Raw genomic sequence first — 27,666 nt, forward strand, 5'->3', positions numbered from 1 at the left:
TTGGCTAAGTTAAAATAATCTGAGACTGAAGAGAGAGGGGTCATAAGAGGAGTAGGGAGGTTTGTGGTGGCCTGGACAGAAAAGCATTTCATTACATTTTTCCTCCTTCAAGACTAGACCTCATTTCAAAATGTTAATCATTGATACAACCACGGGTGGTTCTTTCACTATTTTACCGATGCCTTTCCATATTTTCCAAATTTTCTGCATGAAGCAGATCTTAATTTCATACCGACCAAATATTAAACATCATTACAAAAAGCTTTCATATCAATATTTTTTCGATATCCCTCCAAGTTATGCTATCTTCTACCCTTGTAAATAACAAGTTTACTTTTCTTGGATGATTGGACATTTGGGGAATCATTAGGTCAATTGCTGTAAATATTATGTGTCCTGACACCATATTGGTAAGTCATTAGAAACATGAACACTTCTATCATCGACACCATAGAGTTATGTTTCCAGGTCAAGCTTCTGATTCTCCCAGGTGAAAACATTTCTTTAATTTATCAAACAAAGATATATTCTAGAAAGGTTTTAAACAATGAGGTCACATGATTACTAATCAGGTGATGTGAGGAGAGACCCAGGTCAGGAAATCAGACAGGAATTCCTTATCATGGTTTAGGCATAAGGAGTCAAAAGCATGATGGTAGTGAGTGTTCAGGAAGAGATGGAAGAAAGGGATATTCTAACGGACAGATTCAGAGGGTTTGGTAAAGGATAAGCAGGTCAAGAGGAAAAGAGGAATCAGTGATGGTGACAAGGCTAAGCAGCTGGAAAAATTAGAGTATTAGCAACAGAAATAAGTAAATCAAATGGCGAAGATGGTACATTAAGACACGTGTCATGTTACCGGAAGTTTAAAAAATAAGATGTATGTTGGATCATTAAAATAGTGTAACTCCCAGTAATGAAAATAGTAAACATCAAAATTGCAGCAATTTTTTTTTTAATTTTAAAAAATACGCAGCCAGGCTTTCCATCCGGTGGCAACCATCAGCTCAAAGGTAGACCAAGATGGGTGCTTACAGGTACACCCAGGAGCTATGGAGGAAGAAGCGGTCTGATGTAATGTGCTTTATTCTCAGGGTGCACCGTCCACAGGGCCCCCCACCCAACCCGGGCTGATAAAGTGCATAGACTGGGGTCCAAGGCCAAGCAAGGTTACGTCGTATGTCGGGTTCATGTCCATTGTGGTGGCCACAAACACCCGGTTCCTAAGGGTGCTGTGTACAGCAAGCCTGCCCATCATGGTGTTAACCAGCTAAAGTTTGCCCAAAGCCTTCAGTCTGTTGCAGAGGAGTGAGCTGGCTGCCACGTGGGGCTCTGAGAGTCGCGAATTCTTCTTACTGAGTTGGTGAAGATTCTACGTACAAATTCTTTGAGGTTATCCTCATTGAGCCATTGTGTAAAGCTATCAGAGGGAATCCTTACACCCAGGGGACCACCAAGGCGGTCTACAAGCACAGGGAGACACCTGCAGGCCTGTGAGGGCTGACACCTGCAGGCCACGAGAGCCATGGCCTTGGAAAGGGTCACAAGTTCCACCACCCTATTGGCGGGTCTCTCACTGCAACATGGAGAAGACGCAATACTCTCCAGCTCTACCGTTACCACTAACATAAGTAACGTTTGCAAAATTCTTACCTAAAAAAAAACAATTTAGGACAGCCATGTCTGCTTAGAAGTGTTCTTTAATTTGTCTGTGAAAACTAGCTGTCTGCAGATCGTTCCATAAATGCATTGTCAAATTATGAAAGTTAAAGCGCAATAATGTTTGAAAACTGTAAGTGATGGTGTATCATGTTTGTAATAAGATAAACACTTTTGTCTTTGCTTTATCTTGTTAGGGAGCTTATATGTCAGTGTTTAAAATGCTGTTTCGTATAATAGGTGTAAAATAAGTTCTGTAAAAGCGTAATGCAGAAGCTAGCCATGTAGATTGGTTGGTGCATGTAATGAATCCTACAGCTTCATTGGAATGATGTGATGCTTTGGTTTACTCTCAAATGGCTGTTTTTAGGAGTTTGGTAGGAACAAGGCTTTTATTTTATATATATATATATATATATATATATATATATATATATATAAATTTATTTTTATTGGTGTTCAATTTGCCAACATATAGAATAACACCGAGTGCTCATCCCATCAAGTGCCCCCCTCAGTGCCCATGGAACAAGGCTTTTAAAACTGGATTTTGCTTGAAAATGTGAAGAATATCCTAATCTTTAATCTTGATCATATGCAGAACAGTGTTAACTAGGAACCACACATTTAGGTTGAATGCAATATTCCATTTATGTAACTGCTGCTTTGGAAACATTAGTTTTTTTAAAGATCAACATTTTTTTAAGAGAATTGCATAAACCTGTTGCAAGAGGATTCTCTTAAAAATGAAAATAAATCCTGCTTAACCACAGCAAACCTGCCTTGGTCTCCACAGTACCATTGGAAGGTCACATAAAAAGTGGAGGCTTTTGGTTCTATCCCATGATTCCATGGGATCTGTAGAATACTGAATTTCATACAAAGCAGTCAGTTAATGGTATTTACTCTGGTCTATATGAAAACTGATGGAGGGGCACCTGGGTGGCTCAGTAGTTGAGCATCTGCCTTTGGCTCAGGTCATGATCCTGGGGTCCTAGGATCAAGTCCCGCATCAGGCTCCCCGCAGGGAGCCTGCTTCTCCGTCTGCCTATGTCTCTGCCTCTCTCTCTCTCTCTCTCTCTCCCCCTCTGTCTCTCACGAATAAATAAATTAATTAATTTTTAAAAATGGATGGAAATTGAACATTCGGTAAATGAGAAGAAAGACTTTACCTTAAGATTCGTAAGCTATTAGGAAACTGCTGGCCATCAGACAACCTTTGAAATGTGAGGAAAAATTAAAGTTGGCTTTGGTCATAACTTTAAACACTTTATCCATGGTCTTTGTGGCAATTATGAATCCACTGGCCACCTTAGGGGAAAAAATAGGATTGGCTTTAAAAGTACATCATTGCTCATTCTAAGTCCTAAGTCATCTTGGGTCAACCCACTTATCCATTCCCATAGGCTATTGAGAAAAGTCATGTAGTTGGTGTCAGTACATGTCTATAGTTTCCAATCTAATCCTTATATGTGTTCTTCAGAGTCATTTTTCTCATTCTTACTCAAATCCCTCAAAATCCTTGCCATTCCATAAACTTGGCAGCCCACCAATTGAGCCCACCTTGATGTTAAGCATGCCACCACATTCTGTTTCCATTCTGTCTTCCAATAGATGAGGTTTCTGTTTCCCAGGGTGAATCTGAGTAGGCAGTAAATACAGCAGAGGAATCACCCCAATTCTAAGTTTGCCGACTTAATTCATAGTTTGATTGCAAAATCTAATTGCTGGTTTCCTTGAGCCACTTTTTATATTTTTTCCAGGGGTCTTAGGCTCAGTTAAATGACTTCCAGAAAACAGGCTCAAAACCTCTGAGACCTAAATTCCTTTCTACTCAAAAAAAGATCCTAAACCATACATATATTTTTGTGTGTAGACATTGTTCAACTAAAGGCATAAGTGTTTATTAACTAAAACATATACATATATACAAAACACCTGTTTGTAAAAATTGGAAATAAAAAAACTGAGTAACATTGACCCAAAAGAAAGGGCTCCATAGGGCTTCTTTAAAATTCTCACCATGGGTTGAATCATGGCCCCCAAAATGATGTAAGTCCTAATGCCTAGTCCATGTGAATGTGACCTCACTTCAAAATAGGGTCTTTAGAGATGTAATCAATTTAAGATGAGTTCATAGTGAATTGGGTGGGCCCTAATCCAATGTGACCAGAGTCCTTATAAGACAAGAAGAGACACAAAAGCAAACACGGAAGGAAGAGAGCCATGACAGCATGGACACAGGGATCACCAGGACTCCACCACAAGCCAAGGAGTGTCTGGAGCTACCAGAACCTGGGAGATTCCTTCTCCAGAGGCTGAGGAGGGAACATGGCCCTGTCAACCCCTCCATTTCAGGCTTCTAGCCTCCAGAGCCTTGAAAGAATAAATTTCTGTTGTTCTAAACTACCCACTTGGTGATGGCAGCCCCAGAAAACTAGTAGAGTCCTCTTGAGCACGCAGAGCAGGAGAGGAGTGGTAGATGTCTAGTTTTGTAGGTGGGGTGGATACTACAGGACCATATCACTACGGAGATCCACACACTGCCTCACGTTACCCATTAAGCAGATGCGGAGATTAGGAGTGTATTAGTTCAATAACTCTGTGTACTTTTTCCTTGATTCAGGGTGACCACAACTGTTCTGTTATCACTCTGTGATGAAGGCTTAAGTCTCATTACCAGAAATAAGGAGGTGTTATCCAGTCCACTTCCCTCACCATCCCATCCCCACCAAAGAAACATGTTCTGGGCACCTCACCGCACCCCTTCCTCCCTGGTAAAGGCTGCTGGGTTTCAGAAACCCAACAAGCTCACACATTATCTGTTCTAATATAAAACAGAAAGATGAAAGATAAAACTTCAGCAATAAATCAAGAATGAGCCAGGTGAGGGGACATGATAGGGGAAAATTAGTCAACTTACCACTAATATGGGATAACCGTTATAAGCATGGATATACCCTACAGGTCACGGTTTTCCCAGCTCAAAATATTAATAAGACAGTTGGCATTACCTTAAAAACACTCTCACCTTCTCAGTTTGATAAGAGAAGAACTAAAGTCCTCTTGGCTGTTGATTAGTAGGAAAATTAAAAGTTTGAGTTGTGTAAGTTTTCAGGGGAGATTATTTAAGTTGCTGGCTACTTTTTCCGAATTAAGTTTTAATTCAGCAAACATGTATTGAACACTTATCGTGAGTCAGGCAACCGGGGTGCCTACTGAAGACACCGAGAAGTTTTTCAAGGCCCTTCTCTCAAGGAATAGGCACACCAGGAGGAGAAATCAACAAATCATTAAAAGGATACTGATATTTAAAAAAAAAAAAACTGTAATAAAGTGTAATAAAGGCTCCTGCTGGAGGGCGTAACAATAGTAGTAGTAGTAATAATAATGTCAAATAAACTGTATGTTTTACGTGCATTAAGGGAGGAGAGAGAAAAGTGTGCTTGGTTCCCTCTGGAAAGATAAAGGGCACCGGCCTGTCCTGTTGGCACACCCCTATTCCTCCAAGGAGGACAGAGAGCCAAGGGACGGAGAATGGGTCAGCAAGGGAAGAAACAGTCTGTGCCAAAACCTGGAGCCTTAAGAATTCATGTCGTCTTTGGAAAAATGCAAACAGCACCGGGAGCTGCGGGAGAGTAGGAGATGAGGCCAGGGCTGTGCCTTGAAAATGTGCGCGTGAGCCTCATTCTCTGAGGCAGGTGTTTTCAAACTGGTGTCCGTTAACACAATGGGGGGATTTTGAACTTGTCTGTAAGAAAGCATGCGTGCGTGCGTGCGCTCTGCTTCGAATATGATCTAAAACAGTTCTATTAACATATTCTGACCATCTGGATAAACCACCTTACAAGAGAGGCACTGCCAGTGATTTTAGACTTTGCATTTGCATTTATAATAACGTTTGTACCAATTAGTGCCTATCTGATCAGAGCCTGTCACATAGTGAGAGTGGTGAGCGCTCGGTGACTCTAGGCTGTCTCTGTGTAGTAGTATCCGTGGTCTCCTAGCATACATCTCTCCTTCTTCCCAAGTAACGAAACCCCGAACCCAGCTGTCCAGAAAAATAAAAACAAAAAAGAAAAAACAAAAATATTGCCCAGTCTTGCTTGAAGCTAGCTCAAGTTCAAGTCAATGAATTGTAAGCAGAAATATCTTATGGCAGCTTCCGGGAACCTTTCTTAAAAGCGAGGTGATTTTTCTCTATAATGTCTGTAAGGTTAAATTTGCGACTGTGTTCTCCAAATGTCCCATGTCCTCATCGATTCCTAACCGATTCCATTAATTACTGATATAGGTGAATTAACGTTTTCCACTGGGATTTCAGATGTCTGTATTTTTTTTCTTCTACTCGCTTTAAATTTCACCTTATACATTTCAAGTTCCCATGTTGGGGAGCAATATTAAAATATTTGAATCATCTCAGTGACCATCATTTACTAGAGAAATTTCACATGACTTCCTCATGTCCATTTGTATTTAGATTTATAATCATTTTGGTGCCAAGTTGCACTCTTAAAAAAAAAAATCCAGCCTGACAACTCTTGGCTTTTAATTACAGCATTTAGTCACTTATGTACACAATTCCTGATCTATTTGGACTTAAATTTCCATCTTGGTTTGTACTCTCTGCTTTCCCCATCTTTCTCCCATTTTAGGTTCATTGGTTTTTTTTTTTTCCATTTCCATTCTTATCCTGTACTGGTTTGTAAATCATACTCTCTTACATAATCCTTTTAATAGTCATCCCAGACATGATGACATGAATCTTAATTTATGGGTATGTCATGTTAATTAGGGTCTTTACCCTTCTCTGGTAAAGGCTGCTGGATTTCAGAAACCCAACAAGCTCACACATTATCCATCCTACCCCTTTGAAAGCTCAATGCTTTATTATGGTGCATTAAATATTTTATTTTCCAAATCTCGGTTTTCTATAGCCTTTATTCATTTAGATGTGCCCACATATCTACTACTTTCTCTGCCCTACATTCCTTCCTGGTCCTACATCTAGGAATGTTTCTTTCTGCCATAAGTACATCCTTTAGAATTTTATTTAGGGCAGTACAGACTCTGCTTTTTGTTTATCTGTCTGAGAATGTCTTTATTTTACCACATACAGAATTTTAGGTTGGCACTTACTGTCTTTCAGGATATTGAAGATACTCCACTGTTTTCTGCTTTCCATCATTACTGTTGAAAACTCAGCTAAAAATGTACTGATCACTCCTTTGAATATAATAAGTCTTCCCTCAATCTGGCTGCCTCAAAAAAAATTTTTTAACTACTTGTTATGGAAAATTTTAAAACATGTTCCTAATTAGAAAGACTCATCCAATAAACTCTTTGCGCCCACATCCCAGCTTCAACAATTATCAACACTTTGCCACTTTTGTGTCGCCTCTTCCCACACATGCAGGCTCTTATGCACTTGTTTTAGTATTTTATTTCATTTTTACTGGAGTCTTTTGGAACAGATACAAAATATCAGCTCATGTCTTTTCATCTGTAAATACTTCAATGTGTACCTCTAACTGATAAGGACTTCATTAACGTAAGCACCCCCCCATTATCACAACTAGTAAAATTAGCAAAACGCCTTAAATCTTCGAATACCCATTTTCGTTGAAATTTCCCACTTGTCCCACAGGTGCTTTTCACAGTTGGTTTGTGGAAATCAGGATCCAAAGAAGCCCACACATCACCTTGGGTGCTATTTCTTTTAAGACTATTTTATTACAAGTGGCCCTCCCTTGGGTTTTTCTGTCCTTGCTATAGATTTGTCAGGAAAACCAGATAATTCTTTAGAGAGACCCCCATTCTGGATTGGGCTTTCTCAAGTTGTTGAATCATTTCTTCACATTTCTATGAATGGTCAGTCAGACCTAGAGGTTTGACTAGATTTGGGTTAAATATATCTTAGTAAATATATTTCTTCGGTGTATTCATGGTGAATAATATGCTTGCTTTTCCCTTTCTTAGGTCTCTAAGTGTGAACCATGAGCTTAAGGAGTGTTGGCTGATGCCTCCATTCTGAAGTATCCCTCGACCTTCCACCGAGGGTGTTAGTACCACTGAGGACTTGGCGTAGGTCCATGACTTCAATGGAGGTTTTTAAACGATGGTTTTCTGGGGTGCCTGGTGGCTCAGGTCATCATCTAAGGGTCCTGGGATCGAGTTCTGCTTTGGGCTCTCTGCTCTGTGGGGAGTCTGCTTGGGATTCTCTCTCCCTCTCAAATGAATAAGTAAAATATTTTTTAAAAAAATTTTATTTATTTATTCATGAGAGACAGACAGAGAGAGAGAGAGAGAGAGAGAGAGGGAGGGAGAGGAAGAAGCAGGCCCCATGCAGGGAGCCCAAGGTGGGACTCGATCCTGGGTCTCCAGGATCACACCCTGGGCCAAAGGTGGCGCTAAACCGCTGAGCCACCCAGGCTGCCCCAGTAAAATCTTTTTTAAAAATAAAATAAAATGGTTTTCCTACTGCTATCATTCCTTCTGATCTAGTAGCTCCAAGACTTCTAAAAAAAACCTTTCCTTCATCTACTCTTTCATCGCCCTGAAAATATAGTTTATATAGGAAAGACAGTGTAGATGCGTGATCCTTTCCCTTTGTTAATTTTCAGGGTAGTGAGTCCCTACCTAAGCCACCTCCAAATATAATTGATCTGTAGAAACTTTTCATAATGATTCTTATGTCTTTTTTTTTAAATCAGCTTTATTAAGGCTTAATGTTTGTCCAATAAAATTCACCCATATTGAGTACACAGTTTGAACAATTCTGACAGATGCAAACATCTATGTAAACACATCACGATCAAGATTAGAACATCTCCAGGACCCCCAGGAACTTTTCTCTTGTCCTTTCAAGTCCATCTGTGCTCCTTAGCTTGGCTCCAAGCTGCCTCTCTGTCTGCTTTCTATCACTTTGTTTACCTTTTCTAGAATTTTCTATAAGTGAAGTCACCCAAATTTAGTCTTTTGTATGGTCATCTTTCTCTTCACACAATGCTTTTTTAGAGTAATACATGTTGTTTCATGTATCAGTAGGGTTTGTTTGTTTTTGTTTTGTTTTTTATAAATAGTTTTTTATTATATGAACATATTCCATTTTATTTCTTAATCCACAGTTTTATTGGACATTTCATCCTTGCATGAAGTAGGTCAGCCAAAAACTCAAAAGGACTCCTCTGCAGATCTCTGGGCCCTCTGCCCCCACCAAGTATTTACCTCCTGTCTGGTTCTGTTTTATACATCCAGCCACCCAAGCCTGCCCAAACCCCATTCTCTGGATCCTCAACTCAAAGAGACAGTGGAATTCTGTTTGGGTGCCCCCTTCCTGCACCACAGCCTGGAAACTGCATCCAGGTACTAACGTGGGGCAGTCACAGAGTTCACCTTGTTTGTATCTTATCTCCAGGGGATCACAAACCTTCATTGCCTATCTTCCAACATCTGAAAGCAGTAGTTTCATATATTTTGTTTAGTTTTCCAAGTTTTAAGGGAGAAGGGCAATTCTCATAAAAGTCCATCCTTCATGGTGAAAGCAGAAGTCTCTTGCATCTTTTTGACAAGATTAAATTAGGTTTTTTTTTCAATCAGCTTTACTGAGGTATAATTTATATACTTTAAAATTCACAGTTGACATCTACACGTTGTTGGTTTTGACAAATGTATGCAACATATAATCACCACCTCTGTCTCCCCCAGAAACTTCCTCATTCCTTTTTTGCAATCAGTCTTCATCCACACCTCTCAACCTGGGCAACCAGTTATCTAATCTCTCACTACAGAGTAATTGCATCTGTCCTAATATTTCAAATGTGTAGAATCAGTTTCTCTTTTGTATCTGGATTCCTTCACCAGTATCATGTCTGTAAGATTTATTGGTGCCATTATATGTGTCAATGTTTGGGGGTTTTTTTTATTGCTGAGTACATGTTTTCATTTCTTTTGGTTAAATAACTAGGAATGGAATTTCTGGGTCATGTGTAAGTATATGTTAAATTTTATGGGAAATTGCCAAACTCTTCTCCAAAATAGTAATACAATTTTACATTTCCAGCATCGATTCATGAAAGTTTTAATTGCTCTGTATTATCACTAACACCAAGAGTGGTTTTGATGCCATTTTAAATTTAAATTTAATCTAAATGTAGAATAGAAGGTAGACATCCTTGCCTTGTCTGTGATCTTATAAGAAAGAATTCAGTCTTTCACTATTAAGCATGATTGCTAGTCATCAGTTTTTCATCGATATCTTTTATGAGACTAAGTTCCCTCTTGGTCTTTGTTAAGAGATTTTACCAAGAAGGAATTTTGGGTTTTGTCATGTCTTTTTTCTTTATCTATGGAGCTAATTATATATTTTTCTCTTTTAGTCTGTTAAGATGATGAACCACATTGATTTATTTTTTAACGTTCAATCACCCTTGCATTCTGGGGATAACCACATTTGGTCATAATTATCCTTTTTACATATTTTACATATTTGATATGATAGACCATATCTACAATCCTTCATATTTATGATCATGAAAAATATTGTTCTACAGTATTCATTTCTCATAACATTTTTTTCTGGAAATATCTCCTTTTCAATTTTCTGGGAGAGTTTCTGTAAAGTTCATCTTTATTTCTTCCTTAAATGTTTGGTAGAATCACCCAGTTTACTTTGTGGGAAGACTTTAACTACAAATTCAGTTTCTTTCATCTGTAATAAGGGTATTTTGTTGATCTATTTCTTTTTAAAGGACTGGCATTTAGATTTCAGGTTGTACTACAAAGCTGTGGTCATCAAAACAGTGTGGTACTGGCACAAAAACAGACACATAGATCAATGGAACAGAATAGAGAATCCAGAAGTGGACCCTCAACTTTATGGTCAACTAATATTCGACAAAGGAGGAAAGACTATCCACTGGAAGAAAGACAGTCTCTTCAATAAATGGTGCTGGGAAAATTGGACATCCACATGCAGAAGAATGAAATTAGACCACTCTCTTGCACCATACACAAAGATAAACTCAAAATGGATGAAAGATCTAAATGTGAGACAAGATTCCATCAAAATCCTAGAGGAGAACACAGGCAACACCCTTTTTGAACTCGGCCACAGTAACTTCTTGCAAGATACATTCACAAAGGCAAAAGAAACAAAAGCAAAAATGAACTATTGGGACTTCATCAAGATAAGAAGCTTTTGCACAGCAAAGGATACAGTCAACAAAACTCAAAGACAACCTACAGAATGTGAGAAGATATTTGCAAATGACGTATCAGATAAAGGGCTAGTTTCCAAGATCTATAAAGAACTTATTCAACTCAACAGCAAAGAAACAAACAATCCAATAATGAAATGGGCAAAAGACATGAACAGAAATCTCACAGAGGAAGACATAGACATGGCCAACACACACATGAGAAAATGCTCTGCATCACTTGCCATCAGGGAAATAAATATCAAAACCACAATGAGATACCACCTCACACCAGTGAGAATGGGGAAAATTAACAAGGCAGGAAACCACAAATGTTGGAGAGGATGCGGAGAAAAGGGATAGAATGTGAATTCTATCCCTTACACTGTTGGTGGGAATGTGCACTGGTGCAGCCACTCTGGAAAACTGTGTGGAGGTTCCTCAAAGAGTTAAAAATAGACCTGCCCTACGATCCAGCAATTGCACTGCTGGGGATTTACCCCAAAGATACAGATGCAATGAAAAACTGGGACACCTGCACCCCGATGTTTATAGCAGCAATGTCCACAATAAGCCAAACTGTGGAAGGAGCCTCGGTGTCCATCGAAAGATGAATGGATAAAGAAGTTGTGGTTTATGTATACAATGGAATATTCCTCAGCCATTAGAAATGACAAATACCCACCATTTGCTTCAACATGGATGGAACTGGAGGGGATTATGCTGAGTGAAATAAGTCAATCGGAGAAGGACAAGCATTATATGGTCTCATTCATTTGGGGAATATAAATAATAGTGAAAGGGAATAGAAGGGAAGGGAGAAGAAAAGGGTAGGAAATATCAGAAAGGGAGACAGAACATGAAGACTCCTAACTCTGGGAAACGAACTAGGGGTGGTGGAAGGGGAGGAGGGCGGGGGGTGGGGGTCAATGGGTGATGGGCACTGAGGGGGGCACTTGATGGGATGAGCACTGGGTGTTATTCTGTATGATGGCAAATTGAACACCAATTAAAAATGTATTATTAAAAAATAAAAAAATAAATATTTGCTTTTTAGAAAAAAATAAAATAAAGGACTGGCATTTTATGTCTTTCAAGGAATTTGTCTTTTTCATTGAATTTGCCAAATTGTTGGTGTAAACTTATTTACAATATTCTCTTATTAGCTTTTTACTGTCTGTAGAATCTGTAGTGATGTACCTCTCTTATTTATGATATTGACAATTGCTGTCTTTATTTCTTTGTGGTTTTTTTTGTTTTGTTTTGTTTTGTTTTGTTTTAAGATTTTCTTTATTTATTCATGAGAGAGACATGGAGAGAGAGAGAGGCACAGACACAGGCAGAGGGAGAAGCAGGCTCCACACAGGGAGCCCAATGTGGGACTCGATCCTGAGTTTCCAGGATCACACCCTGAGCCGAAGGCAGGCGCCAAACCGCTGAGCCACCCGGGCTGCCCTCTTTATTTCTTTGTTACTTTTTTTTTTTAGCAGTTAGACCTTATATCCCTCAGAGTCATTTTATGTATGTTTGTTTTGCTTAGGACTCATTGAGCTTCTTGAATCTGGTACTCTGCCTGGCTGATGCTAGGCTAGCTGCTTTGTTTTTCTGGACTTCTACCTCTGTCTCCTCAACTCAGGAATCCATGCCTTGCTGCTTTTCCCTGCCCTGTGGCCTGAAACCTCTTCCCAGGCAGTAAGCTGGGGCAATAAAAGGGATCGCCTGGTTTGTTTCTGCTCTTTCAGAGACTGCCATCCTCTCTACCTGATGTCCAATGGAACAACAACAAAAAATCATTTCATAAATTTTGTGTCTGATTTTTAAATTGTTTCACATAAAAGAGTAAATCTAGTTCCTATTCCTTTGCTAGAAACCAGAAACTTTTATTGTGCACCTACTATGCACAAACACTTTTCATTTATCCTTTCATTCAATTCTGTTAGAAGTCCTATGCTGAAGATACTCTGAACCCTTTTTACAGATGAGGAACCAGGGGCTTTGACAAATTAATGAATAAAGCCATATACTCTATTAAATGACAGAATTATTTGATCTCAGTTGTCTTTGACTACAGAAGGATGCTCCCTCCAGATAAAAAAGAGAGACAGGAAAGTGCAGAGTGCAAACTAATAAAATCCATTCTGTAAAATTTATTTTAATCATAACCACTTTAACGAGCAGTTGAAACCCCCCCTTTCTCTCAGAATGCAATGTAAGAATGACAATTTTAGGGATCCCTGGGTGGCACAGCGGTTTGGCACCTGCCTTTGGCCCAGGGAGCGATCCTGGAGACCCGGGATCGAATCCCACATCAGGCTCCCGGTGCATGGAGCCTGCTTCTCCCTCTGCCCATGTCTCTGCCTCTCTCTCTCTCTCTTTCTCTCTCTCTCTCTGTGTGTGTGTGTGTGTGTGTGTGACTATCATAAATAAATTAAAATAAATTAAAAAAAAAAGAATGACAATTTTACATTTCCAATCATTATCTTTGCTGGTTTTCCTTTCTTGTCTTTTAGTGACATTGTGGGCATATTCCCCACATTCCTGGCCATTCTGGTTATAAAAAGGCCAGTCCCCTTAGAAGTTCCAATCTCACATACAATTTAAACCCTTCCCCCACCAGACTCCAAAGGACTTGGAGAGGGAGTGGGATGAACTAACTGCTTTATCATTCTTCCTTCTCCAACACCTTGGGGTGGAATGGGGAATGTGGTCTTGTTTTGTATACTTCTCCTGTTTTCTTAATATCTAATCCCCCTCCCTGTCTCCTCAATATCTAATCCCTTCCCCGGTCTTCTCCGTATCTAATCCTTCTGAGGTTGTGGGATCAAAGGGAAACAGAAGAGGCACAGCTCTTCCTATATAACTGTTGCTTGTGTGACCATTAGTAATCTTGTCCTGACCAGTGATGTTCTATGTTTTCTGCTGTCCTCTGCTCTTACAAGGTGTTTTCATGAGGAAGTTCTCCTTCAGTCAGATCTCTCTGTCCCTACTTCCTCTGGCCCCACCTGAGGTTCAATGCTCACTCTGGTGAAGTTATTACCTTATTTGACCTCAAGTCTTCCATGGTTTCTGCTTCCTTATATAACCCCTCTGCTCCTTCACATGGGGCCAGGAAACTACTCAGGTCCTCTTTGGCACTCTCAAAGGGCCAAGAGGGAACTAGGGTGGGTTGGTCACTATTCCCTTGCACTCACCACACTAAGGCTCATTCCTATCCTCCAGCCTTGGATTATTTCTGCAAGCCTCCCTTCTCAGCTCTCAAGATGACATGGAGTAACCAGCTTTTCTAAGAAATCCCTCACCATCATGAGTCCTGGTGGCAGCAAAGGGCTGGAATGGGAACTCTTCTATGGTTCTGTTGGTCATCAAGTCTAGCTGCGGAGTGAGCTGCCAGTCTCTGCCTGTGTAGGCACTCCATTCTCTACGATGGTGTTCTTGGAACCCCACCCTATTCATTTAAATACTGGAGGTGAGAGAATTACCTGTGGGAAGGCTGGAAAAGGAATTACCTCCTACTGAGAGAATAAATAATGGCCTTCCCTTTTCCTCTCCCCGGTAATCTCCTTATAATAGCTTGTTAGCTAGGTGATGACTGTGGGTAATAGGGACTGTTTAGCTCTTCTCAGTAATCTCTGGGGGGATTAATAGGCCATACAGCTGTCAGGTCTCGTTTAGACTGTAGCACAAGAGTGCCTCCTGTTTTCTGATGAAGCCCCAGGCAACAGTAAAGATCCCACTTAATATTCTGCTCTATAACCAATAGTTCAACTGGTGTACAGCAGTTGCCCAAACTCTGATCACAAAAGTTGACTTAAGGTTCATTGTACCTAATTCTCATGTCACAACAGAAAATCTTAATAAGCTCTGAAGTACACAATATGGATAGAAGCCTGAGAAAAGTGAGTATGGTGTGCAAGAATGCACAATTTAAAAAAAAGATTACTCTCCTGCACAAAATGTGCACAATCTCACTCTCCTCACCCCACCTCCAGGAAAAAAACAAAACAAAACCAGAAAACAAAGAACGGTCCATTCTTTTGGGGCCTGGCCTGATTTCTAAGAAGTCAGAATGAGCATGGTAGGTAGGGGGAGGGGTGGGATGACAAATGAGGTGGAAAGAGAGAAGGGGGTGGGGAAGGAGAGAGAATGAGAACACAGTAAAACAATCCTTGCTTTCATTCTTGGCTCCCATAGACACAGCCCAGAAGGAGCACTATGGGTCCCATTAGGGGACTGCTGGACGCTGGCAGGCTTCCTTAACTCACAGAGCTATTTAGAGATCTGGGATTGGTGCCCGTGTCCAGGGAGTTAGCATTCCTGCCCAGGGGAGGTGGCATGGGAGAGAGCTTTCAAGAGTATTCAACATTCTCCCCAACAGCCTCTTCCTCCCCACTCCCTAACACCAAACTCCTAAATTTCCTGAAGAAAAACAAGCTCATTAATCCAGACTCAGCCTGACATAGCAAAAGATACAAGCAGCATTCTCATGGTGAGAACTCTGGGTTTGTAGGTAAGTGCTACTCACCTGTCCTTTAAACTATAAAGCAAGCTGTCTTAAAAGGTCTTTCTGGGTCCTGAACTAATCCTCCCTTTTAACACTGAGTTTTTTCCTGTATTATTATCACCAAAGCTCCATCAATAGCAATCCATTTATATCCTGGGGGCATGTTCTGAAATAGTATTGCGAAGGACTCAAAGAAGAGGAAGGTGCGTCCTGCCTATGCATGTGAGAGTTCCCAGGAGGAGGAAGCCAGTGTGGGCTTGGTCATCAAGGTACAAGAAGGGTAGAGAGGACCAGAGGTCTGAGAAGATAGGTGAGCATGTCCAACCCAACTGGGCTCACTAGTGCTGCCCAGACTGCTGGTTTGGGACACCTGCCTTGTTTTGTGACCAGTAGGGTCCTACCCTTCCCATGTTTGAAATGTTGACTGTTCAGATTTAGTGTGTATTATTAGACTCTATAGTCACAAATCTGAAAGCCCCTTGGGAGTGGGAATGGTGACTTGGTCACCAAGACTCTCAGCACTTAGTGTAGTACCTAGGACCTGGTAGGCTACAGGCTGCATGGACCCATTCATTGTGAATGAATGAACCAAAAAGGGTCCCAGAAAATGGCTCTGTCCTAAGTCCCAGATCCTCTCCAGACCCTTGTGCAGGCTTTTGGGAAACCTCTAAGGAATTGTGGAAGAGACTCTCTTATTAAGTAAATAATGCCTTGTATAAGTGAAGTGTTTCTATTGTTTCTCTCCAAAGAGTTGTTCATATGCTTGATCTTTATGGCAATCTTATTGGGACTACATAGGGAACCTACCATCTATCGCTATTTTATTGGAAGGACACTAAGCCTCAGGAGAACAATTTTACCCTCAATTCTCTATGTCACCCTAGGAATTCATTAGTAACAGGGCAAAGTTTCCCAATGGTGTGACTTCATCTGAGTGGCCAGCTGTGGTTTCAGAAAAACACAGGATTCAAATATTGAAACCTGATTAAAAGCCAATGTTCAGAGTCCTCCCATCTTTCTCTATCAGGTTAGTCATGGTGTGTGAGAGACTCTCGTATTATTGTCTGTAGACCATGAAGAGGATGGAGAGACACATGGTCATGGGCCCTCTGTATATGCACTTTGATTTGGAGAGGAAGAACACTAGGTGGGCAGAAGCCAGACTCAGCCAAAGACTGCAGAGATTAGAGCACATCTGCCTGTACCATATGAAGCTGCTGACCCAGGAGCAGAGACAGCTCCAGAAAGAACTGCAGAGGTTGCAGCAAGGTGAGGTCTCCGGGATTAGGGAGAGGCAGGCCAGGGCAGCAAGCCATCACCTGGCTGAGGCCAGAGTGGCATCCCTGCCTCAGGACAAGGGCTCTTTCAGAGACCTGGATATCAAGGAAGCAAGAACTTAACCCGACCTGGATTTGAGGCTGCCTGCCCTCCCACCACCCTCCTCCCTGGGTTACACAGCTTCCCCCAGCAGCTCAGCAGCGAGGCTTTTTGAGCTAATACTTCTCAGGCTTCCAGTTACTTCTGTGTTTCAAATGAGCTTTTTCTTGCTTTAGACCTTTGTTTTCTTTTTACATTATTTTCCATTCTGCTTTCCTTTCACTACATCTGGGTTGATTTGGTTTCATCTCTATGCTTGGTCAGCATTGATTGAGCAACTGTTAATGTGCATGTCACATTAAGAAAGGGAAGTTAAAAAAAAAAGATCCCCAGGATTAGCAACCACAAATCAATATCCTCATACTGACAGCTGTCCTCTGATGGGGCTGAGCAAGAGCATCTGGCCATTTTCAACACTCGCCAATGAGATTGAGGCCCTTCCTACCTTCTGTGCAAAACGAACTTCTCAATCACCTTCCTATGTGTGTTCACACTAGAGCCTACAGATTTTGCTTAGGTCAGAAAATTTCAAACAAGTAATTGTGTGGTATATCAGTACTGTGTTTTCTTGGACTCTGAAGGCAAAGACCCAATATTTCTGCTGTTTTCCCAAAGAGACCTCTTTACCTGTAAGCCATGTGCTCATATTCTTTATAATAATGTTCTTCCATAAAACCTCCTGTCTCCAAATAACCCTTTCCAAGTGTATACATCACTCAGAAGACCATCCAATTTATGGAGATAAGTAAGTAGTTAAGTAGTGATAATGAGAATAATGTAAGCTAAAAAACTGGTTCTGGTTAGTAGCTACTGATCATCATGGAACAAAGGACTACAGGGTGGTGTCCAGAATCTTGGACCTTCCAGAGCTGCTTACACCAGTCAAAAAAAAATGGGGAAAGAAAACTCCTCTATTTGATGATCCCATTAAACATGGTGGCTAAGAACACAGAATCTGGACCCAGACTGTCAGTGTTGAAATCCTGATTCTCATTTACTAGGGTGAGGCCTTGGGGGGCTCACTGGACCAGTCTGTGCCTCACTTGCCTCCAAGTTAAATAGAAATGATGTTCCCCACTTCATGAAGTTAGTTGAGGATTTAGGCACTTGGAACAGTACCTAAACACACAATAAGTGTTAGGTAAGTGTTTACTCTGATCACTTAATCAATCAATCAGTCAATCAATCAATAAAAGATGGTTACAGGATTAAAACTTCTACTGCTAAAAAAAAACTAAACTAAACTAAAATAAAATAAAATAAAACTCCTGCTTTGTTGACAACTGCAAACTAGCACTGGGTGTTATACTATATGTTGGCAAATTGAATTTAAATTTTAAAAATAGTTTTTTTAAAAAAAGAAAGAAAACCACAAACTAGTTGTACGATTTGTAGAAACTACATCCATCATTAAAATAATTAGATTTTGCTTTACAACAAAATTCAGCACAGAAAGGACCCCCCCCCCCGCCCCCCCAGCTCTGGGAAACTATAGGCCCTTCTCACTAAAGGCAGGTATCAGGACTCAGAAGCTCTGAAAATGCTAGAGCATGTTCCAGAGGAAAGCCAGGTGTCGTATTCAATGTAAATCTGTTTAGGCCTACACAGCTAATATATGGGTGCAAGAATAAAGAGTAATGTCCAAACAGCTGGCCTGGGAATTATTTCCCACAGCTTTGGGTCTGAAGGAGGATTCTGAGCAAGTAGCTGAACTTCTCTGCCTTCTATTTCCCTGTCTGCAAAAATGGTTAAAACAAACTCCAGGGATCCCTGGGTGGCGCAGCGGTTTGGCGCCTGCCTTTGGCCCAGGGCGCGATCCTGGAGACCCGGGATCGAATCCCACGTCAGGCTCCCGGTGCATGGAGCCTGCTTCTCCCTCTGCCTGTGTCTCTGCCTCTCTCTCTCTCTCTCTGTGACTATCATAAATAAATAAAAAAAAAAAAAAAAAAAAAAAAAAAAAAACAAACTCCAATGAGCGCTCATAGACTGGAAAAGAACCTTAAAAGCCATCTAATTAAATTCCACTTCCATTCTCAAAAGGACACTGAAGACCATATACCTACTTCCAAGGAGAGGGGTGGGGGAGGTATGCAGAAGGCCAGGCCCGAGGTAGCTGGTGTCCTGGCTGAGTAGCAAGTTTGCCTCAGTGGCAGGTAGTGTGGGAAAGTCTGGACCAGGAGGCAGGAAACTGATTCAGCGGCCTCCGTCCCTCTGTCCTTTAGAAAGTCATATTCTTTCTGAGCCTCAGGCTTCTTGACAGTACAATAAAGGGAAAGGGGGGGGGGGGATAAGGAAAAGGGGATGAAATAATATGTATTACATTTCAGTATTTATCAGGCATTGCACTAGGCAGTATTTTTCCATGATTCATTTACCAAAATTGTTACTGAGATTCAACTATATGCCGGTTGGTGGATTATCTAAAATGCATATTCCCAGTCCTCATCTGTAAAGATTTGGATATTCAGGTTGGGAATTAGGCTCAAAAACCCACATGTTTAACTGAGGCGATACTAAGGCAGATTATTATGGGACAGGTATTTTGTGGACCAGACTTTACAAAACAGTATTACAGCCACTCCAATAGATGCGGGATTCTAAATATTAAAAAAAAAAAAAAAAAAAAAAAAAAACATGATCCGCTTCCTGTAGATGCTCACGTTTAAATTGGAAGGTAGCTGTGCTTGTGAAAAATTATGATAGATGCTAATTGCTGGGACGGTCAGTGGTTGAGCGTCTGCCTTTAGCTCAGGGCATGATCCCGGGGTCCCAAGATCGAGTCCCACATCGGGCTTCCTACAGGGAGCCTGCTTCTCCCTCTGCCTCTGTTTCTGTGTCTCTCATGAATAAATAAATAAAATCTTAAAAAAAAAAAAAAAAGAAAATACTAATTGCTAAATTAGAGTTATTTCCAAAGTAGGGCAGGAGCATAAGAAGATTCCTATGTCAAAGGGCCTCAGGTGAGATCTCCCAAAAAAAGCAGTGTGCAAGCAGAATCCTGGAGGAGAATGGGGCAGGGGGCAGCACGGTTTGCATGGAGGACACGTGGGACACACCCAGGCCAGAGGGAACAGTATGTACAAAGGCGCCGCATGAGCATAACTTGCTCCAAATAGTCCAGTACTGAGGAGGGTGAGGGGCGAGGAGAAGGTGAGGCACGGTGTTGAGGCAAGGCCGTATGGGCAGTGTCTCCGCTCATGGAGAGTTCCATAGGTCTTACAAAGGAGTTTAGTTTTCGCCCTCCAGGGTCTGGCGGTGGGGAGATGAGATGACATGTTCACCCTGGCTGCAAGGTTTAAGAGAATCCCCAAATTCAGACCTAAACCAGAGGATTAGCCGAGTGAAGAGAATGAGTATTTTGAGATATTTGGCAAGTAGAATCGTCAGAGCTTTGCGAGTAATTATATGTCCAGGGCCCAGAGTCTATTGCCTGGCACAAAGTTGGTTTTCAATTAATCTTATTGAGTGGGACAGCTGGACACATCCAGGTGCCGTGTGTCCACAAGGGAACACGGAGGACAGATGTAGTGTCAGGAAAGTTATGTTCATTTCTGAGCCTGTTGACTCAACAGGGCCAAACTGCAGAAGAATGGCCTGGCTGGGAGAAGTAGCTTAAAATCTCTCAGCTTATAGGAAACAGATGAGGTTATTACATGGAAAAGACACACACACACTCAAGGAAACAACAGGGGAAGAAGGGCTCACGAAAGACAGTCTCCTGTCTTGACTACCTCGCAAAGAAGTGATCAGATGAAGCAGTGTTAGGAGTTTAATGTGAGTTCCAGTCCCCTTATCTGGTCATATTCCCTCTGCCTGGTGCCTGCTGACCCCATGCACATTCAGAGAACTCACTCCCAAACCAGCGCAAGACTTTCAACCCCAAGTCACCAACTCCTGAGGTGTCCTGAAGGCTAACAGGGTCCTCCAGAGCAGCCATGACTCCAAGATGCTGAAACATTTACTCAAAGAGTGAAAAACCCACTTAATCGTACCCGGCAGTTGCAACTCCTGGGTCAGGCGAGTAGGAGGTCACATAATTGAGGTGAATGAAACAATAGGGCACCATCTCTGGGTATCGCCCACGCCCAGTTATTTTGTCTTGAAAACACAATGCTTGCCAAGTAAGACATTCAAACAAAACCTCCACGGGCCTCCAGCCAGTTTCAACCTCTAATCTCAGTATTTCTAAATCCTTGTTAACATGTTCTAGGTCAACACTGGGGAGCTGCTGTAAGTTTTTCTGTCTTCCCCCGTCCTGCCAAATCCGTCTTATGTGTATGCGGTCTGAGAGCGTTTGTATGTTGGTTCTCTGCCCAGAGAACAAGTTTCCAGTCCAGAATCCTTTCTGTTCTTCTCTTACTAGGTTAGTTTTTAGGGTTTCCGTCAGAGAGAACCACTAACTGGCTGTCTTATTTATTGCCTTGTGGTTCTGGAGGCTCCAAGTCCAAGATCGAGGTGTCTGGGGGACTGATTCGCTCTGAGGCTCTAAGGGAAGGACTACTCTCAGGCCTCTCTCCTTGGAGTACCAGTGGCTGTCTTTCCCCTACATCCCTTCACCACTGTCCTCCCTCTATCTGTGTCTCTGTGTCCAAATTTCCCCTTGTTATAAGGACACCAGCCATGGATTAGGGCTCCCCCTAATGACCTCCTCTTAACTGGCCTATCTCCTTAAAGGCCCTATCTCCTATTTCTACAAGTTCTGAGGTGCTATGGGGTTAGGACATCTACCTATGACATTTGGGGAAAACAGAATTCAACCGGTAACACTTTTTATTGACTCAAAGCAGATATTATCAAGAAAAAACTCTCCTCTTATTTGGGGAATGAAATTCAGAAGAGACCAGAAGATGTCCTTGTGCCCTCACCACCAGGAAGGCAGAAGCACAGAGTTCCACAGGCTAATAAAGTTAGGTGAGAAAATGCTTACTACCCTCATGGGGATGCTACTGAATCCTCCTTCCCACTTCACCTCCCTGAATCATCCTCTCCCTAAGAAAATGCTGCCTTTCCTCCTTAAGCAATGAAACACTTCCCCATAGCTTGACCACCTCCTTCTCAGCCACTTCATCACCTCAGCCAATTAATTCCACACCAAACGTGACCTAACAACTGGGAAATTCCAAATATGGGCCTTGTTGCTGGCTTTCACAGATCTTTCTTCTTTTTACCTCTTTCCCCAGAGCACTGGCCACCAACACGACCCAAGAGATATATAAATCCAAGACACAGGTGCCTCCTTTCCATCAGGCTGGTCTAAGGGACTCCGTGAAAAGCAAAGAACAGTCACTACCTCCAAACTACAAGGCTTCCCACTTCACAGCCGAGAAGACACAAGCCCAAGAGAAAGACTGCCTAAGGCCCCCGAAGGGCAAAGAGTCCAACAAGGGCATCTCTACTCTGTGTCAGGATGGAGATGTCTCCACCCACACTGTAGATCAAGGCCCCGGTTCCAGCCCAGCTGGCGAGAGTGGAAGAGCACACGTTGATGAGGCCAGGTCGGAGGATGCCAGCCTAAAGCCAGACCCCCAGGCCGGGAGACAAAGCCCCCTGAACCCCAGGGAATGTGCAGGAAATTGGAAAGGCGAGTCCACAACACCTACCTTCTCAGAGCTGTTTGCGAAGGTCAGAAACGCCCACTACCTCCGGCACAGGGTCCCCCCCGAGTCTGAGAGATTGCTTACTATCGGGGAGATATTCGGGCACGAGGAATCCTTGCAGCCCAGGGCAGCCCAGGAACGTGAGGACACGGTGAGCACCCTCCGGCCCTAACCACCCAGGTAACCTCACAATAACGTAGATCGTACTTGCTAAAGGGATGCGTTCCTCAAGAAGCTGCAGAAAGTAGTATATAATGTGTGTCGATTTTATTTTAAACCCTCGGGCCTTTTTTTCCTTTTATGGGGATAGAATCTTTCACTGAACGAGCAAGACGGGCATATGACAAATGAGGGGAGAGACGAATCTTCTGAAAACGCTGTAAGCAGTGCCCACGTGTTGCTGATGCCACCAATTCTGTGCATCTCCACTGATGACTAGACTTTTCCCCGAAAAGAAAAATATTCGGGGTCTTGCTTACTTTGGTCACCCCTTTTCTTATAGGAGGCTCTTACGGTGCCACCTGCTGGCAAAGGACAAAGGTCTTCTGTCCTCACTGGAACGGTGGGCATAGGAGCATTCTCGGAAATACGCATCCTCGTAGGTGCTAGAAATAAAACCTGCTCCCTGAAAAAAAAAGAAAAAAAAACCTGCTACCTGAAGGGCAAGAAAAAAATAGGATTTTTTAAGACTACCAGGCTTGCTCTCGTTAGGGTGAGAACAACGCTCTTGCTGATTTCTACATCCTAAGCAGGAACAGAAGTCCAATGTTTCTTTGCGATTTGTAAGAACACTGTCATTTCTGATGGGTTTTTTTTTTGCAACCTATTATATTTTAGAGATGTAATATATTCTTGGATCTCACTGAATTCATTAATAAGTACTTGTGAAAAGCACTGACCTGTTAATTATTTCTGGAGTAAATTGTTCATCTTGGTAAAAAAAAAAAAAAAAAAAAAAAAAAAAAAAACCAACAAACAAACACCGAAGTCTTTCCTTCCTTCCTTTCTTCCCAGGTGGCTCCACTTTGGTTTTCTCATTCCTGCTTTCTACCCACTCAGAGCACACTTTCTGGATCCTAATAAAGGAAGAGTAAACAATTTGTATCACCTCCTCCAACATTTCCTCCCCAAGAAGCAAAGCAACCGAGGAAGGCAGGCCGGAGCCACAGGAGGGATTCACGGACACTTACTTTATTCCCACGGGCCCAGGCCCCAGCTAGCAGACCCCACAGTGTAGAGAGCCCCCTGCAAAGTGCCCCAGCCCCTTATTGTATGTCCTTCCTCCTTGTTTCCTGCCTAAACCCTGTCTGTCTGCATTTCAAGCATGCTCCAAGGGGGAGTTTCCCAAAGGATCTGTCTCGCTCCTCCAGGGCCTTTCGTCCAGGCCAAGCCACTGGGGATGTGGCCTCAGCCTGGGCCCTGCTCCCTGCGTGCCATCAAGCCCCCACCCTGAGCACACCTGTGTTGCCAACTCAAGAAATAAACATTCTGCACGGTCCTCGCTGTGACCGTGCTTGTGTCTTCACAGGTCAGAGGGGCCCAGGCCTGCCTGGCCTTCCCACTCCGGGACCTGATACACCCTCTTTAAAATGACGTGTCCTGCGCTGCCCCAAAATTGTGCATTACGAACCTTCCATCCACACAGATTTCATGTTCTTATCATTTAGTCCAATATGTGTTCCTCCTTCGATACAACAGATGAGCACTTTTATTGGCACCACTCAACACAACCAGGCGGGAAGCTGCTGCGGGGGCCGTGGCTGCCCTAACTCATTATGCCCTAAAGGACGGGGCAAAGCCCTAGTCTTCCCGAGGCACACTGAGCTCCAGGACGGCTTGCAGCGAGTCAGCTTCAAGTCATTCATTCGTCCCATGGTCCCCCCCGGGGGATCAGTGTGCTCCCCAAAGGACACTGGGCACTGTTCAGAGACAATCTGGCGAGGTGGTTAAAACACCACTGTATTAAGCCTTTGCAAAAGCCTCTGAAGGGTTAGAAATCGGTGAGACAACTGCTTCCATTTTACAGAAAAGAAAAAAATTGAGGCTCACGATAAGCAAAATCTCTAAATGGTAATGTGAATGAGGACCAAGGGCCAGGATACTACTTTCCTGTCCTATCTTCTCTCTCAGAAAGCCGGGGGTGGGGGGCACTGACACAATGTACAATGGCTTATGCCCTCATTTTCACTTTGAAATACTTTCTTACCCTATAACTGAAAATCGTATGCAATAAAATTAAAAATAATGAGAAGGAAAAACTCATACTTCAATTTTGAGGGAACCTGACATTTTTTTACTACATGCATCATTAATTCAGAGGTGTATTGAGGAAGCAGTCTTCCCCATTTATACCCCTTCCCCCTGCCGTAAGGGAAAGGGGGCTTTCACCTCATCACCTGAACCCATCCAGCGGGCAGGGAATCCACGCTCCACCCGGAGGCAGAGGCATCTAGAAAACTCTGAGATGGTGGCTCAGCCTGTCACCCAGGGTCCCACGGTGGTGCAGGCTGCTGAGAGGGACCTCAAAGTTTCCCACAGCCCTCCATGATTGGGTAAAAGTTGTGACAGCCCCTCTGAGGGTGAAGGCCAGGCAGAGGGAGGGGAACTTGAGAGGTCCGCCCCCACTCCAAGAACCCCAGGGCCAGAGGAGCCTCTGTGCCAACCAAACAGAAGTCATCAGCCCCACATCAATGACAGCCGGCATAGCAAGACCTGCCAGAGACATAGAACTGCAGCTGGACCCCAGCCATGCACAGGCATTTGGATACAGAGGACAGAAGGAGGGAGATGGGGAGGCCAGGCCTCAGGCCTCATGCTCCTGCGGAGCCCAAGCCACACTGGGGTGGGGAAGGAGGGATTTTAACTGGTCAGGACCCTAAGGAATCATAGCTCACGTGGTTGAAGAGAAACAAAACTGGAAAAACAGAACAACTGGAAGTTGCTGGATCGGACTGCGATGGTATCAAGCAAAGCTGGCAGCAGTTCCCGGGAGAAAAGCGCCCACCCCATGCGTGCACCTGACCACGCCGGGAGTTCTCAGCGGGATCCAGGTGGAGCAGCGTGGTGCTGAGATGTCTCAGATGTGGCTGGGGATGCGGCCCACCTGAGATGTGTAGGAGAAAAGGTCTGTTCCTAATTAGATGTTATATGAACCAAATGCAGGTTCTCCCATTGTCTCTCTGGGGCAGAGAAAGCACTACTGTCCTGGGTCCCAGTAGCCGGCACTACCTAGAAACTGCGGATGAAATCGAATGCAATTGGTTTGATTACTTTCAATCGCTCCAGTTTAATTCCATTCAGGTTGGGCTGTGACGCTGGGCAAGGGAGAAACCTTCCTGGTCAAAGGGAAACACATAATAAAGACTCCAAACACACTTTACACGTGTTGCTTGGAATCACACCCAATACTGGCGTGGGGCTTCTCGACTCCACATTATTTCTATTAAAATACTATTCCAAAAGCATGTGGTAGAGAGAAAATGTATGCAAGTTATCCGTGAAGATATGTAATTACGCAATCCGCTGCTGGGAAATTTGTGCACACTCTTGCTGAGGTCTAACCTGGAGTGAGCTGCAGGAAGTGGGAAGCAGGTGCCTGCAGAGCCAGAGCTGTCGCCAGGGCTCAGCCTCTTTCTCTCTCAGTTTAAGCTCTAGCCACTAGGATAGCATGAGCAGAATGAGTGATTCCAACAGTTATTTCAATATGATTGCACAAGAGATTAGATATAATTTTGTAGAATAGGTATAAGAATTCACATTTGAGGGGCACCCGGGTTGCTCAATTAAGCATCTGCCTTCAGCTCAGGTCATGACCCCAGGGTCCTGGGATTGAGCCCCCACATTGGGCTTCCTGCTCCGCAGGGAGTCTGCTTCTCCCTCTCCCTCTGCCTCCTCTCCCCTACTCATGCTGTGTCTCTATCTCTCAAATAAATAAAATCTTTAAAAAAAAAAAGAATTCATATTTGAATGGTATTTTTCCTAAAGAATTTCCCTTCATTTTTTTAGGAGGTCCACACTCAAACAAATACATACACAACAACCTCCTAACCCGGTGCCCTGTGGTCCCAGGGGCTGGTTCACTACAAGTGCTCCCACCAACAACATCGCAGCACCCGGCGTGCATGTGGGAGCTGAGGAGGTTCCAGGGATCCTCATAATCAGTGTCAGATATGAGACGTCAATCGTTGCCCTACATACTTTTCCCATTCTAGCAAATTCGGTAAAATTTTTCAGCAGTGTCTTCGTGCAGGTCCATCTGGAAATGAAAGCAAAAGCAGATATAATTTGGGTCCTAAAGGAAAATGGGATTAATAAAATTTGAGTTTAAAAGGAAGGCATTTTACATGAATAGGAAGAGAGTGAAAAGCTATGGATGGAAAAGAACAGCAAGCTAGGACTCCTCTAGGAATTCCCAGCAACTTGAAGACACGTGATCTCATAATCCCAGCTCTGTCCCTTATCCAGCCAACTGGGACCCTCAAAAGTGGAAAAGCTGACAGATCTGAGCCTTGCTGCCCCCATTGTCTGTGTCTTTGGGCAGAGGCTCACTCCTGGTGTCATGACCCAGGAAGAGGAAAAGCCTCTGCACTAAAAACACAACAGAGACCACAATTCTAGAATCGAGACTCTTATAATTATCTGAGAAGCTATAAGATGAGTAAATTTTTCTTCTATTATATTATTATAATTCTATTATATATAATTCTATTATAATTCTCAACAGATATCCCTTCAGTATAGAAAACAAGTAATAACCTGCAGACGTTGTCAATAATTTACACTCAGGAGAACATGCTTTCTGAAATGTGACTCAGAGTGATCAGAATCCCCAGACTTAAGACTTCTACAGCTCAACCGTACTTTACTGTTTAATCCTAATTATCACTAAAAAGAAAATAAACAAGTCTGTGTTTGGTAATATAGAAATAACCATCTGGTTTATACTGGTCATCTTGGAGTTGTTCCATAGGATATTGGAGTTAGCAAAGGCTTTGAAGATGAATCAGTTCAAGCTCAGTCCAGAGGTATGAGATGACTTTCGAAACAAACAGAAAGTGAAAACACTTGCTTTCAGTCAATTTCCCACCAATGCCTCTGATCTAGAGTTGAAAGTCTGTTCACTCTTTGTAAACCAATGACCTTCCTTTGTGAGGAAGATGGCAGGTTCGAGCATGTAATCTTCAGGGCCAGGAGTTAGTTATTAGACTGATATGATTTCCCAGAAGATATTCCCACAAATGCTACAAAGTGCAAGAGGAAAAAAGGACTCTGAGTTAAAATAAGTTTGGGGACATACAGATGGCCAACAGACACATCAAAAAATGCTCAACATCAC

At 42.7% G+C, this 27,666-nt stretch overlaps 1 protein-coding gene and 1 pseudogene across 2 annotated transcripts; both read left to right on the top strand.

Annotated features, from left to right (window-relative positions):
• Positions 1 to 1,023: 1,023 nt before the first annotated feature.
• LOC112642879 (60S ribosomal protein L15-like) lies at positions 1,024 to 1,666 on the top strand (annotated as a pseudogene).
• A 13,418-nt stretch (positions 1,667 to 15,084) lies between these two features.
• On the top strand, positions 15,085 to 23,827 carry CCDC190 (coiled-coil domain containing 190). Of its 2 annotated transcripts, XM_025420893.3 has the most exons (5): positions 15,157 to 15,363; positions 16,428 to 16,626; positions 21,519 to 21,645; positions 21,915 to 22,482; positions 23,346 to 23,827. In XM_025420893.3, the coding sequence occupies exons 2-5, from the start codon at positions 16,431 to 16,433 to the stop codon at positions 23,409 to 23,411; spliced, it is 957 nt and encodes a 318-aa protein (XP_025276678.1). In that variant the 5' UTR covers positions 15,157 to 15,363; positions 16,428 to 16,430; the 3' UTR covers positions 23,412 to 23,827. The 2 variants fall into 2 exon arrangements, 1 of the variants encoding a protein (XP_025276678.1); XR_007409180.1 differs by lacking the exons at positions 16,428 to 16,626; positions 21,519 to 21,645; positions 23,346 to 23,827 and having other exon boundaries at positions 15,085 to 15,363; positions 21,915 to 23,336.
• The last annotated feature ends 3,839 nt before the right edge of the window (positions 23,828 to 27,666 follow it).

This window comes from Canis lupus, chromosome 38 (assembly GCF_003254725.2).
Source record: "Canis lupus dingo isolate Sandy chromosome 38, ASM325472v2, whole genome shotgun sequence".
In the NCBI taxonomy this organism is placed as follows: Eukaryota; Metazoa; Chordata; class Mammalia; order Carnivora; family Canidae; genus Canis; species Canis lupus.